Here is a 15,473-nt window from a genome sequence, read left to right as displayed (position 1 = left end):
ACAAATTAGTACCTGTCCAGGCGTCTCAAACACCGTCAGGGGCTTTAAAACGCCCATTTACCTCAGTCGGTCGACATAGACACAGACACGGACACTGACTCCAGTGTCGACGGTGAAGAAACAAACGTATTTTCCTTTAGGGCCACAAGTTACATGTTAAGGGCAATGAAGGAGGTGTTACATATTTCTGATACTACAAGTACCACAAAAAAGGGTATTATGTGGGTGTGAAAAAACTACATGTAGTTTTTCCTGAATCAGATAAATTAAATGAAGTGTGTGATGATGCGTGGGTTTCCCCCGATAGAAAATTATTGGCGGTATACCCTTTTCCCGCCAGAAGTTAGGGCGCGTTTGGGAAACACCCCTTAGGGTGGATAAGGCGCTCACACGCTTATCAAAACAACGGCACATGGAAGTATTGCCGTATAAAGGGGAGGAGTTATTTGGGGTCGGTCCATCGGACCTGGTGGCCACGGCAACAGCTGGAAAATCCACCTTTTTTACCCTAAGTCACATCTCAGCAGAAAAAGACACCGTCTTTTCAGCCTCAGTCCTTTCGTCCCCATAAGGGCAAGCGGGCAAAAGGCCAGTCATATCTGCCCAGGGATAGAGGAAAGGGAAGAAGACTGCAGCAGGCAGCACATTCCCAGGAACAGAAGCCTTCCACCGCTTCTGCCAAGTCCTCAGCATGACGCTGGGGCCGTACAGGACCCCTGGATCCTACAAGTAGTATCCCAGGGGTAAAGATTGGAAATTCGAGACGTCTCCCCCTCGCAGGTTCCTGAGGTCTGCTTTACCAACGTCTCCCTCCGACAGGGAGGCAGTATTGGAAACAATTCACAAGCTGTATTCCCAGCAGGTGATAATCAAAGTACTCCTCCTACAACAAGGAAAGGGGTATTATTCCACACTATATTGTGGTACTGAAGCCAGACGGCTCGGTGAGACCTATTCTAAATCTGAAATATTTGAACACTTACATACAAAGGTTCAAATCAAGATGGAGTCACTCAGAGCAGTGATAGCGAACCAGGAAGAAGGGGACTATATGGTGTCCCGGGACATCAGGGATGTTTCCTCCATGTCCCAATTTGCCCTTCTCACTAAGGGTACCTCAGGTTCGTAGTACAGAACTGTCACTATCAGTTTCAGACGATGCCGGTTGGATTGTCCACGGCACCCCGGGTCTTTACCAAGGTAATGGCCAAAATGATGATTCTTCTTCAAAGAAAATGGACGATATCCTGATAAGGGCAAGGTCCAGAGAACAGTTGGAGGTCGGAGTAGCACTATCTCAAGTAGTTCTACGACAGCATGGGTGGACTCTAAATATTCCAAAACCGCAGCTGTTTCCGACGACAATTTGCTGTTCCTAGGGATGATTCTGGACACAGTCCAGAAAAGGGTGTTTCTCCCGGAGAAGAAAGCAAGGGAGTTATCCGAGCTAGTCAGGAACCTCCTAAAACCAGGAAAAGTGTCAGTGCATCATTGCACAAGGGTCCTGGGAACAATGGTGGCTTCTTACGAAGCGATTCCATTCGGCAGATTTCACGCAAGAACTTTTCAGTGGGATCTGCTGGAAAAATGGTCCGGATCGCATCTTCAGATGCATCAGCGGATAACCCTGTCTCCAAGGACAAGGGTGTTTCTTCTGCGGTGGCTGCAGAGTGCTCATCTACTAAAGGGCCGCAGATTCGGCATTCAGGACTGGGTCCTGGTGACCACGGATTCCAGCCAGAGAGGCTGGGGAGCAGTCACACAGGGAAAAAATTTCCAGGGAGTGTGATCAAGTCTGGAGACTTCTCTCCACATAAAACAATGCTCTAAGCTTAGCAAGACCTCTGCTTCAAGGTCAGCCGGTATTGATCCAGTGGGACAACATCACGGCAGTCGCCCACGTAAACAGACAGGGCGGCACAAGAAGCAAGAGGGAAATGGCAGAAACTGCAAAGATTCTTCGCTGGGCGGAAAATCATGGGATAGCACTGTCAGCAGTGTTCATTCCGGGAGTGGACAACTGGGAAGCAGACTTCCTCAGCAGGCACGACCTCCACCGGGGAGAGTGGGGACTTCATCGGGAAGTCTTCCACATGATTGTGAACCGTTGGGAAAGACCAAAGGTGGACATGATGGCGTCCCGCCTGAACACAAGAGACCCTCAGGCAATTGCTGTGGACGTTCTGGTAACACAGTGGGTGTACCAGTCGGTGTATGTGTTCCCTCCTCTGCTTATCATACCCAAGGTACTGAGAATTATAAGACGTAGAGGAGTAAGAACTATACTCGTGGCTCCGGATTGGCCAAGAAGGACTTGGTACCCGGAACTTCAAGAAATGCTCACAGAGGACTCATGGCCTCTGCCGCTAAGAAGGGACTTGCTTCAGCAAGTACCATGTCTGTTCCAAGACTTACCGCGGCTGCGTTTGACGGCATGGCGGTGGAACGCCGGATCCTAAGGGAAATAGGCATTCCGGAAGAGGTCATTCCTACCCTGGTCAAAGCCAGGAAGGAGGTGACCGCACAACATTATCACCACATGTGGCGAAAATATGTTGCGTGGTGTGAGGCCAGGAAGGCCCCACGAAGAAATTTCAACTCGGTCGATTCCTGCATTTCCTGCAAACAGGAGTGTCTATGGGCCTCAAATTGGGGTCCATTAAGGTTCAAATTTCGGCCCTGTCAATTTTCTTCCAGAAAGAATTGGCTTCACTTCCTGAAGTCCAGAAGTTTGTCAAGGGAGTACTGCATATACAACCCCCTTTTGTGCCTCCAGTGGCACTGTGGGATCTCACTGTAGTTCTGGGATTCCTCAAATCACATTTTAAACCGCTCAAATCTGTGGATTTGAAATATCTCACATGAAAAGTGACCATGCGGTTGGCCCTGGCCTCGGCCAGGCGAGTGTCAGAATTGGTGGTTTTGTCTCACAAAAGCCCATATCTGATAGTCCATTCGGACAGGGCAGAGCTGCGGACTCGTCCCCAGTTTCTCCCTAAGGTGGTGTCAGCGTTTCACCTGAACCAGTTTATTGTGGTACCTGCGCTATTAGGGACTTGGAGGACTCCAAGTTGCTAGATGTTGTCAGGGCCCTGAAAATATAGGTTTCCAGGACGGCTGGAGTCAGGAAAACTGACTTGCTGTTATCCTGTATGCACCCGACAAGCTGGGTGCTCTTGCTTCTAAGCAGACGATTGCTAGTTGGATGTGTAGTACAATTCAGCTTGCACATTCTGTGGCAGGCCTGCCACAGCCAAAATATGTAAATGCCCATTTCACAAGGAAGGTGGGCTCATCTTGGGCGGCTGCCCGAGGGGTCTCGGCTTTACAACTTTGCCGAGCTGCTACTTGGTCAGGAGCAAACACGTTTGCAAAATTATACAAATTTGATACCCTGGCTGAGGAGGACCTGGAGTTCTCTCATTCGGTGCTGCAGAGTCATCCGCACTCTCCCGCCCGTTTGGGAGCTTTGGTATAATCCCCATGGTCCTGACGGAGTCCCAGCATCCACTAGGACGTCAGAGAAAATAAGAATTTACTTACCGATAATTCTATTTCTCGTAGTCCGTAGTGGATGCTGGGCGCCCATCCCAAGTGCGGATTGTCTGCAATACTTGTACATAGTTATTGTTACAAAAATCGGGTTATTATTGTTGTGAGCCATCTTTTCAGAGGCTCCGCTGTTATCATGCTGTTAACTGGGTTCAGATCACAGGTTGTACAGTGTGATTGGTGTGGCTGGTATGAGTCTTACCCGGGATTCAAAATCCTTCCTTATTGTGTACGCTCGTCCGGGCACAGTATCCTAACTGAGGCTTGGAGGAGGGTCATAGGGGGAGGAGCCAGTGCACACCACCTGATCCTAAAGCTTTTACTTTTGTGCCCTGTCTCCTGCGGAGCCGCTATTCCCCATGGTCCTGACGGAGTCCCAGCATCCACTACGGACTACGAGAAATAGAATTATCGGTAAGTAAATTCTTATTATTATATCCCCAGAAACTCAGAGCACAAAAGCTGGACCAACAGGTGGAAGGAAAGAATTAAGGGGGATTTGGTGAACAAGTCAGTGACCTACTGTAAGTGCCAAGAAACACCACTTAGACTCCTCAGGGGTATCATAGAAGGCAGGGTGGGCCTGCTCCATAACTCGCAAGCGAGCTGGGTAGAGGAGAGCAAAACGGGTATATATTTCAATTATAATTTTTACTTTTAATGCACCAACACATCTTGAAAAACCTTAAACGGGTTTGCTATCCTTATATAGCGTTCATTTATTTAATTTGTTGCCAGACTGCAAGTTTCACTAAATACTTTATTGTTCTGACCCGCCTCTGTGCTTTTCATCCATATCCTATATAACAAAAGCTGCTCCTCACCTCTATTTAGGGAATTCTAGTGTTTTGCGCACCGGCGGCAACTAAATGGCACCCGATGGAGAAATTCAAGTGTTGCTCCGTGCTGGCGCATACAGCCATCAGTGCTGACATTACTGGTATGTTGTTCTGTCATTTTGACAGACTGGTAATTAATAATTATATAATAAGATATTTCTTTTGGCTGCCTGGACTATGACACAACTGTCATGTACATCAGATATTACTGTATCCAGAAATCAGTTTTGTTGTCATCCTGGAGCAACACAATAAATGACTGAAGATATAAAATCATGGCTAAACAGCACAGAGCGGAGCTATAAGGAAAATGTAGTATTTTGGGCAAGCTTTGCAAGATTCTATGATCAATGCAATAAAAAAAATAAAAAAAAAAATAAATACATAAATTGCTTGTTGTGGTTGAGAGTCCTCTTAAAGCTGCTCTAGCACCTATGAAAATATTTTCTCAAGTCGGGATTTAGGGTCTAATAGTACATGCATGTATTTTTGATCAGCGGGAATTAGAAAAAAGCATAACTGACTAAGGAGAAGATGTACTAAGCAGTGAAGAGTGGAGAAGTGAGCCAGTGGAGAAATTGCCCATGGCAACCAATCAGCTGCTCTGTATAATTTTATAGTATGCAAATTATAAATGTTACTTTAATGCCGATTGGTTGCCATGGGCAACTTTGCCACTGGCTCACTTCTCCACTCTTTTCACTGCTTAGTACACCTCACCCTAAGAGGTCTATTCATGAAGCAGTGAAAAGAGTGGAGAAACAGACCACTGGAGAAGTTGTCCTTGGCAACCAATCAGCGTCTCCCTTACATTTTATAGAATGTACTTGACAAAGGCTTCTTTCAAAGTTGACTGGTTTCTATGGACAACTTAACTGGTCTTAACTGGTCCTTTTCTCCACTTTTTTCGCTGCTTCATGAAGAGACCCCTATGTACTAAGCCTTGAAGAGAGAGAAAGTGGATGGAAATAAAATACCAGGCAATCAGCTCCTAACTATTATCTTTCAAACACAGCCTGTAACATGGCAGTTAGGAGCTGATTGGTTGGTACGTTATCTCCGTTCACTTTATCTCTCTCCAAGGATTAGTACATAGACCCCATACTCACTGACCCAACTATGGCAACAGTCGCTAAAGTGGTGGCAGTGGCGCCAGACTCGGAATCAGCCCTATTGCGTCCCGGGAAGTGTGACAAGTAATGCCGCCTGTTGCCCTCTGCCATCTCGTAAATCTCCATACAACATTCCGGCGCAAATAGTTTATAATATATTAAAATATTAAAAAAACATAAAATGCCACAAAACAGCCAAATAAAACCTGACACAGAGTATCAGAGACCAGCAAAGAAGCCCCGACACTGGGGAGTTGGCGGTGTTATATATTTTATTTTTTTGGATATATTTTTTAAAGGTTTCATTAAGCACCTCTATTTCCATAGATGTTATTAAGGATATCCTTTACTCAGCCCAGATATGCTCCTATAATAGCCTTAATTCAGACGTGCTAGTAAAATCTTAACATGCCATATGTAGAAATCGGAGGAATGCCCACAGACTGCCACAAAATAACTCTGTTCATAAAGCACATATATAAAATATAATAACTTCCTTAGCGTATGAATGCAAAAGTTAAAAAGGGCTCCAGACAAGTGTTGCATTCATTCATTAATGTACACAGCCATTGGCATTGCATGTTTCAATAAAGTTTGTTGCGGGGAAAAAAAAAAAATACCAGCGCTTCCCTTTAATCACGCGGAAGATACCCGGAAGTGAGAAGCCGGGACAGTGACTGGGCAGCGCCATCATCGTGTGGGGAATGCCAGGAGAGGTGTCAGGATCTGGGTAACATTTGCACATAACGAAAGGCAAGAAATCCTCTTCCTAGCCCTCCGCTGCTCCCTGTGCCCACTGCTCAATCTAGCATTGGCCCATTATCTTTCGTTCAACTGTACAGCGGGATGGAGTGGACACGAAAGGGGCTGGGTTTGAGGGCGGGGCTTATTTTGCTTCCATGTTGCATATCTAAATGTTGCAGCCAGTGTGGGGGGTTGGCGCATACCTGCCCACTCTCCCTGAATTGCTAGGAGGCTCCTGAGTCCCGAAGCTCGGGTGCTGCTCCCGGCTTCCTGATAGGCTGACCATATTATGCCTTTAACCTGGGACACTCATGAATTACACAGGTTCTGTGGCTGCTTAAAACCAGGTGAAATGCAGACTTGTAGACAGCCAGCCACAGAACCTGTGTAATTCGTGAGTGTCCCTGATTAAATGGATAAAATGGTCAGCCTACCTGAAAGTGCATTCAAGTCTCCCGGTTCTGCAACCATGGGCGTCTACTTATGGAGTAAAGTGGGTGGTCCGGGCGTCCGATGGGGATCAGTACTAAATGCCGCCGTCCGGAATCCCGTCGGTCGAAATACCGACGCCGGAATCCCGACCACACAATCCCGACAGGGGTGGCGAGCGGAACGCAGCCCCTTGCGGGCACGGTGCCTCGCTACGCTCGGCACACTATTATATTCTCCCTCTATGGGTGTCGTGGACACCCACGGAGGGAGAATATGTCGGGATTGTGGCGGTCGGGATTGTGGCGGTCGGGATTCCGGCGTCGGTATTTCGACCGCCGGGATTCCGGCCGGCGGCATCTTGACCGCATCCCGTCCGATGATGTGATTTGTGCTGAATTGCATCATCGTATCAAGGTGCCGCGCTTAGGGATGGCCATCAACGAGTTAACCAGTGATGGTTACCATTGATGGCTAACCATGATCGCATAAAACCATCTGCAAGGGGACCATCAGTGGTTTCACCCACTGATGGTCATCCCTACTTTACTATTAACTGGGGTGCTGGCCAGTCAGAGAATGGAGGTAGGGATTAGTGGGTGTCAGGGGGTGGGGCTTTATTTTGTGTCCCTCGTAGAAAAAACAACAACAACAAAACCATTGTTTGGTTCTTTTCAATCGATGGTGGGAAACCATCTGGTTCTCCCCCATCGATGGTCAAAGTATTCAGCTTCAGCTATAAACCTTTGATGATTTTGAATCACCAATGGTCGATGGCCATCCCTATTCCAACTTTACAGTGCCAGTAGTCTTTGCATTGTATAGCGAAGAGTGAGGCCACTATGACACAATTGCCAAGTTCCAGCATTAATGATGTTGACTGAGGACGTAAAACCAGTACGTGGCACGGCCTTCTGCATGAAGGCTGATGGATCTTTGGTATAGATGGGTAGGTACTTGCATTAGCATAAGGCATTAAGCAGGAAATCTTCTGTAACCTTTGCTGAAAGTGATCTTATTGGCCTGTGCATTAACAGTACATTATCCCAGAATTTACAGTATTTCTAATAGCAATTAGCAATTCACTGTGTTGCTGGAACAGTATTATGGCAGCACGGATGGTGTAATGGTTAGCATTACTGCCTCACAGCACTGAGGTCATGGGTTTGATTCCCACCGTGGCCCTAACTGTGTGGAGTTTGTATATTCTCCCCGTACTTGCGTGGGTTTCCTCCGGGTACTCCGGCTTCCTTCCACAATCCCAAAAATATACTGGTAGGTTGATTGGCTCCCAACACAAAAAAAAAATTAACCCTATCGTGAATGTGTCTGTGTGTACATGTGATAGTGAATATAGGGGCAGATGTATTAACCTGGAGAAGGCATAAGGAATTGATAAAACAGTAATATGTGCAAGGTGATGATGCACCAGCCAACCAGCGCCTAACTGTTCATTTACATATTGGAGCTGATTGGCTGGTGCGTTTATCACCTTGGATTTATCACTGGTTTATCACTTCCTTATGCCTTCTCCAGGTTAATACATCTGCCCCATAGATTGTAAGCTCCACTGGAGCAGGGACTGATGTGAATGGGCAAATATTCTCTCTGTACAGCGCTGCGGAATATGTGTGCGCTATATAAATAACTGGTAATAATAATAAAGGCAGAGATGCTAATTGAATCCCTATATAAATCAATCATCTATCTATCTATCTATCTATCTATCTATCTATCTATCTATCTATCTATCTATCTATCTATCTATCTATCTATCTATCGCATTGGCTTTTGGATACATTTTATCCTAGAAAATTATGAAAGGTTTTCAACATTCAGTAAGATGATTCCTGTTTCTTCTTCTTTTACAGATTTAATTAATTGGAAATCACTTGTGGAATACCGACATGCTGTGTAGAATTGCAAATTAATAGTTTGCTCGTTAAACCTCTTCATTTGCAGCCCGGCATTTGTGCGCTCTGTGTGTAAACCACAGATTTGCGGATTTAGGCTATGTTAATCTAAATTACCTGCACGGTACATAGGATTCGCAGTGCACAGAACACACCGGCTGCAGTGGCAGCGTTTGTGGCTCCCAGCCAGTTCCCCAGCAATATTAATGAACGTCATGTCAGATTATCTGCTCAGCAAAAGATTTGTATTTAGCCAGGATTTAAAATGACCAAAGCTCGCAGGTTAAAGTTACTGCTTGGTACCTAGAAAAAATATATATTTTCTTGATATAACTTTTATTATATTTTAATTTTACTAAATTTAAAAGCATTACTAAATTTAAAAGCATTGTCCATTTGTTTTATATTTTTGAATGTCAGATAAAGGGTCAAAGATATTTTCCAAATACTATGTGTTGATGCACGCAGTACTTGAACTATAAGATATATTATTTATTATAACCTTTATTTTATTTACTTATTTTCTTATTAATGGTACACGTGTTAAGGTCAATAAGAGTCTTTCAGCTACAAAATATAACAAATATAAGTTAAATTAGACAATAAAAAAAACTCAGACGTTAAACTACTGCAAAGTGGGAGGAGAAAATTGCTTTATAAAATAATTAGATTTGATCATGAAGAGCGCCAGTTGTAATGAGAGCACTAACGGAGAAGAGGAAGATAGTAGCATCCAGCCGATCCTCCCTGTCCTCCTGCCGAGGGGCCGAAAACTAATTCTTCATCTAGATTTGAATAACACCATCCTGGTATCTGATGCTGCTACCGGTCAAGGGCTGAAGGCAGCTCTAAACTCCTACCTGTGCACCGTAGCCTGGGGACAGATTAGTGATGCAGGTAGGTACCTCGCATCTAGTCTGTTGGTGCACCCTAATAGTTTCCCACCCCTTTTGTTGTAGTATGTAAACTGTTAAATGTTTATTCCCACTGTTTCCCAATATGTCTATTTATATTTATTGTCTAAAATTATTATTAATGTGTCCATTTATAATTGAATGTTTTACAGTCTTTTTATAGCATTTCACATCTGTCAACCATGTGTCAGGGCCGTAATTAGGTTAGTGTGACAGGTGGAGCTACTCGGAGGGAGGCCTAGGGAGCGAAACCATTGCTACCCTGTTGGCGCCTGTATTTGACTTGCAAGAAGCTTAAAAAAGCAGACTGTAAATTTACTTGGCGTTTCCTAAGGACGCGATTGGCGCTCAGCTTTCCATTGCCCACATTAACAGCATTATAAAGCAGGGTGGCAGAGATACGATGGCGCGATTCAATGTGAATAGTGTCATCTCCCCGCCCACTTTCCAGCCATGAGTGGGGGGTGCGGGAGACTTGCCCACTTTGCCACCTGATTATCGGGAGCCTCCCGGCTGTTCCGGGACAGTAGACAGGTATGAATGTGTGCGCAGTTTGCAGAGGTGGACACATCTGAAGATAAGTGACACAGTTGTACGCTAGTAGAAAGCCGTAGTATGTGCGCCAGGTTTGCGCCGGGAATTCTGGCTTGACAACATTAGTAGTGAATCTTAAAGACACAAACACAATATAGCACTTTAATCAACTGCATCTACTGTGTAAAATGAAACTATGGGGGTCATTTCGAGATGATCGCAGCTGTGCTAAATTTCGCAGGGCAAGGCCACCCAGCATGCTGACCGCCGCCTCCCCCGTTCGATGATGCAGAAATTGCTAACGCATCACAATTTCTGCTTCATCGTAGAAATTATGGTTGCCTCCTGCCAGCGCAGCTTGGCTGTGCCCGCAGGAGGCCTGCCGTCATCTTTCTGATATCGGCAGCTGCGTGTGACGTCATGCAGCCGCAGTGATCACACCCACGCCCCGTTCCCCCCATTTCCATGACGCCGCCCCAATTTCCCCGCCTCCGCAATGCTCCGTCACCGCCCCCCACCCCTGCCCCACAAACGCCTCTGCCTAATTGACAGGCAGAGGCGTTCGCATTTTCTGCGCCCCGCCCCCTGCAAAAAATGCTGGCGCATGCACCCGCATCCTTTTAGCAATATTTGCGGTTAGATCGCGTTTTGCGATCCAACCTGAATTAGGCCCAAAGAAACTCGACCAATCAGGCTATTACATTTAGCCCCGTATATGTCTTAGAATGTGGTTGATGGGAAATAAACACAGTATTGTCAGCTATTTCAGCCAGTGGTTCTGATCATTAATGGGTGTGGTACAGAATGTTGTCACATGTTAATGTCGACAGCTGGCATTTCGACCATGCAGACTTGCGATACCATGTGTGCTTAACCACAGCCTAACCGTAACAACACCTTAAGACTAACCCTTGACCTAAAATTGATTAAAAGAAAAGTCTGTCGACATTGTCCTGTCGGCATTCTGCCATTGTCGACACCCAGAACACGTCAACATTATGAATATATACCCTGATTTAATAGTACATTGCCCTGCGGTAGTGGGGAATAGCATTACATTCAGGGTGAGGTCTTGGGGAGGGAACCCCGACATTCTGCTAGTGTTGGGGTGATTACATTTAGGAAGATCGTTTGATATCTAGGCTAATTATACAGTTTCATTGCAGGTGACTGGCAATGGCTTAGCCATGAACCTTCCGTGGGACCTCCGTGCGATGATGCCATCAACTACTATACTCACTTTGGTCGTAATTGGAACTTTGTTGACACGGAGATAGGACAACCATTCAGAGAGCTCTTTAATCACCACATTAAGCTGCTGGAGTGGCAAGGAGAAGCTGACCGGCTGTTTGCAGAGGAAGAGGATGGGAAGTGCTATCACTGGATCCTTCCCTCTTTCTTCCACCTGTTACAAAGTCTTCACCAACAAGGGCGGCAGTTTTCTGTGGTCCTGAGGACCTTTGGCACTGACCTTCCTCGGGTGCTAGAGTCTGTTCATGCTGCCTTTAGTGGAAAACACCCACTTTTTCCCAAGCTCCACCAAGTGCCGGTACATTAATTAACATTATTATGGTGTTCTATATAGATGGGGGGTTTTAACTAAGCTCATATAGAACATAAACCCTTTTTCTAGGGGCAGAACACAAGTTTTGTCATTTTCTAGGAACCTCCCTTCCTGCCTAGTGTCAGATGTAGGAATCCTATTGGCCCGTGACATCACTTCTTACAGCCAATCAGAAGCTAGCAAAACAGGAATGGAATGCATCCCGCCACATTGGAAACTAACCACTTACCCCTGTGATGTCACTGCTTCCCTGTGCATGGTTGCATATGGGGTCAGCTGCCACCACTGGCTGTAGGGATTGGGTGGACTGTGTTTTCCAGCAATGAGCTTGTGTGCCGCGTTGTGTCAAACTACAGGCAGACCCTTCTAAATATTTTCCACTTACAGTTACAACAGGATGGGTTTATACTAGAGGAGTGGGCAATGCGAGAGTAATTTAGGAGACCGCCGTAACAGAGGCTGTGAGGGAAGGGAGAAACTTTGAAGAAGGATGTGGTTGAATAACGATTAGCTGAAGTTCAACAGATTTTATACCTTTCATGAAGAGCTAATGCCTGTGGTACTGTGGTTCTACTATCGGTGACTGCATTTGGTAGCCAGGCTGAGGGTTAGGCTATGTGACATATAGGGGGGAATTCAAATGTTTGAAAACTCGGTTGGGTGTCTGTTTTTTTCCTGTCTATTAGATAGGATTAAACAGACACCCAACTGACTTTTCAAACAATTGAATATCCCCCATAGTGCCTATTTCTCTAACGTCCTAGTGGATGCTGGGGACTCCGTCAGGACCATGGGGAATAGCGGCTCCGCAGGAGACTGGGCACAAAGTAAAAGCTTTAGGACTAGCTGGTGTGCACTGGCTCCTCCCCCTATGACCCTCCTCCAAGCCTCAGTTAGGATTTTGTGCCCGAACGAGAAGGGTGCAATCTAGGTGGCTCTCCTGAGCTGCTTAGAGTAAAAGTTTAAATAGGTTTTTTATTTTCAGTGAGACCTGCTGGCAACAGGCTCACTGCATCGAGGGACTAAGGGGAGAGAAACGAACTCACCTGCGTGCAGAGTGGATTGGGTTTCTTAGGCTACTGGACATTAGCTCCAGAGGGACGATCACAGGCCCAGCCATGGATGGGTCCCGGAGCCGCGCCGCCGGCCCCCTTACAGATGCTGAAGCAAGAAGAGGTCCATAAATCGGCGGCAGAAGACTTTCCTGTCTTCATAAGGTAGCGCACAGCACTGCAGCTGTGCGCCATTGCTCTCAGCACACTTCACACTCCGGTCACTGAGGGTGCAGGACGCTGGGGGGGGGCGTCCTGGGAAGCAATGAATTTACCTTAGTTGGCAAAAAATACATCACATATAGCTCCTGGGCTATATGGATGTATTTAACCCCTGCCAGTTTTCCAGAAAAAAGCGGGAGAAGAGCCCGCCGTGAAGGGGGCGGGGCCTATCTCCTCAGCACACAGCGCCATTTTTCCCACACAGCTCCGCTGGTAGGAAGGCTCCCAGAATCTTCCCTGCATCCTGCAACTACAGAAACAGGGTAAAAAAGAGAGGGGGGCACTTATTTGGCAAAATAACAGATATAAGCAGCTATAAGGGATAGACACTTATTGTAAGGTTGTCCCTATACATATATAGCGCTCTGGTGTGTGCTGGCAAACTCTCCCTCTGTCTCCCCAAGGGGCTAAGTGGGTCCTGTCCTCTATCAGAGCATTCCCTGTATGTGTGCTGGGTGTCGGTACGTGTGTGTCGACATGTATGAGGAGGAAAATGATGTGGAGGCGGAGCAGAGTGTCTGTAACAGTGATGTCACCCCCTAGGGGGTCGACACCTGAGTGGATGTACTGTTGAAAATTACGTGACAGTGTCAGCTCTATATAAAAAAACAGTGGTTGACATGAGACAGCCGGCTACTCAGCTTGTGCCTGTCCAGACGTCTCATAGGCCGTCAGGCAGATGGCAGATACAGACGCCGACACGAGACTCCTGTGTCGACGGTGAAGAGACAACCGTGATTTCCAGTAGGGCCACACGTTACATGATTGAGACAATGGAAAATGTTTTATACATTTCTGATAATACGAGTACCACCAAAAAAAGGGGTATTATGTTCGGTGAGGGAAAAACTACCTGTAGTTTTCCTGAATCTGAGAAATAAAATGAGGTGTGTGATGATGCGTGGGTTTCCCCCCGATAACAATTAATAATTTCTTAAAAAGTATTGGCTGCATACCCTTTCCCGCCAGAGGTTAGGATGCATTGGGAAACACCCCCTAGGGGGGATAAGGCGCTCACACGCTTGTAAGAACAAGGGCTCTACCCTCTCATGAGATGGCCGCCCTTAAGGATCCTGCTGCTAGAAAGCAGGAGGGTATCCAAAAAAAGGTATTTACACACATACTGGTGTTATACTGCGACCAGCTATCGCCTCAGCCTGGAGGTGCAGTGCTGGGTTGGCATGGTCGGATTCCCTGACTGGAAATATTGATATCCTAGATAAGGATAGTATATTATTGCCTATAGAGCATTTAAAAGATGCATTTCTATATATGCATGATGCACAGCGGAATAATTGCCGACTGGCATCAAGTATAAGTGCGTTGTCCAATTCTACCAGTAAAATGGTCAGGTGATGCGGATTCCAAACGGCATTTGGAAGTATTGCCTTTGAAAGGGGACATTTGGGGTCGGTCTTTTAGACCTGGTGGCCACGGCAACAGCTGGGAAATCCACGTTTGTACCCCAGGTCGCCTCTCAAAATAAGACGCCGTATTATCAGGCGCAGTCCTTTGTTGGCAAGCGGACAAAAGGTTCCTCTTTTCTGCTCGTGACAGAGGGAGAGGAAAAAGGCTGCAGAGATCAGCCAGTTCCCAGGAACAGAAACCCTTTCCAGCCTCTGCCAAGCCCTCAGTATGACGCTAGGGCTTTACAAGCTCAGGCACGGTGGGGGCCCGTTCTCAATGAATTTCAGTGCGCAGTGGGCTCACTCGCAAGTAGACCCCTGGATCCTTCAGGTAATATCTCAGGGGTACATATTGGAATTCGAGACGTCTCCCCCTCGCCGTTTCCAAAAGTCGACTTTACCGACGTCTCCCTCTGACAGGGAGGCAGTTTTGGAAGCCATTCACAAGCTGTATTCCCAGCAGGTGATAATCAAGGTACCCCTCCTGCAACAGGGAACGGGGTATTATTCCACACTATTGTGGTACCGAAGCCAGACGGCTCGGTGAGACCGATTCTAAAATCTAAAATCTTTGAACACTTACATACAGAGGTTCAAATTCAAGATTGAGTCACTCAGAGCAGTGATTGCGAACCTGGAAGAAGGGGACTACATGATGTCTCGGGACATCAAGGATGCTTACCTTCATGTCAAAATTTACCCTTCCTACCAAGGGTACCTCAGGTTTATGGTACAGAACTGTCACTATCAGTTCAGACGCTGCCGTAGGGATGGTCCACCACGGCACCCCGGGTCTTTACCAAGGTAATGGCCGAAATGATGATATTCCTTCGAAGGAAGGGAATTTTAGTTATCCCTTACTTGGACGATTCCCTGATAAGGGTAAGATCCAGGGAACAGTTGGAGGTCGGTGTAGCACTATCTCAGGTAGTGTTGCGGCAGCACGATTGGATTCTCAATATTCCAAAATCGCAGCTGGTTCCGTCGACGTGTCTTCTGTTCCTAGGGATGATCCTGGACACAGTCCAGAAAAAGGTGTTTCTCCCGGAGGAGAAAGCCAGGGAGTTATCCGAGCTAGTCAGGAACCTCCTCAAACCGAGCCAAGTCTCAGTGCATCAATGCACAAGGGTTCTGGGTAAAATGGGGGCTTCCTACGAAGCAATCCCATTCGGCAGATTCCACGCAAGAACTT

At 46.5% G+C, this 15,473-nt stretch overlaps 1 protein-coding gene across 3 annotated transcripts in view; it reads left to right on the top strand.

Annotated features, from left to right (window-relative positions):
- The window catches only part of LOC134958461 (uncharacterized), an 88,941-nt gene that overhangs the window by 50,597 nt on the left and 22,871 nt on the right, over positions 1–15,473 (top strand). The window contains exons 1-3 of one of the 3 annotated variants that reach the window (XM_063941085.1): positions 6,152–6,256; positions 8,548–9,486; positions 11,204–11,586. In XM_063941085.1, coding sequence (XP_063797155.1) covers positions 9,267–9,486; positions 11,204–11,586 — 603 coding nt within the window. In that variant the 5' untranslated portion in view covers positions 6,152–6,256; positions 8,548–9,266. Of the gene's footprint in view, positions 1–6,151; positions 6,257–7,379; positions 7,626–8,547; positions 9,487–11,203; positions 11,587–15,473 lie in introns of those variants that run through there. The other 2 variants (XM_063941086.1, XM_063941087.1) reach the window with 2 other exon arrangements.

Source organism: Pseudophryne corroboree, chromosome 9 (assembly GCF_028390025.1).
Source record: "Pseudophryne corroboree isolate aPseCor3 chromosome 9, aPseCor3.hap2, whole genome shotgun sequence".
Taxonomy (NCBI): domain Eukaryota; kingdom Metazoa; phylum Chordata; class Amphibia; order Anura; family Myobatrachidae; genus Pseudophryne; species Pseudophryne corroboree.
Note: the sequence above shows the minus strand (reverse complement) of the source record. Positions and strands in the feature narration are given on the sequence as shown.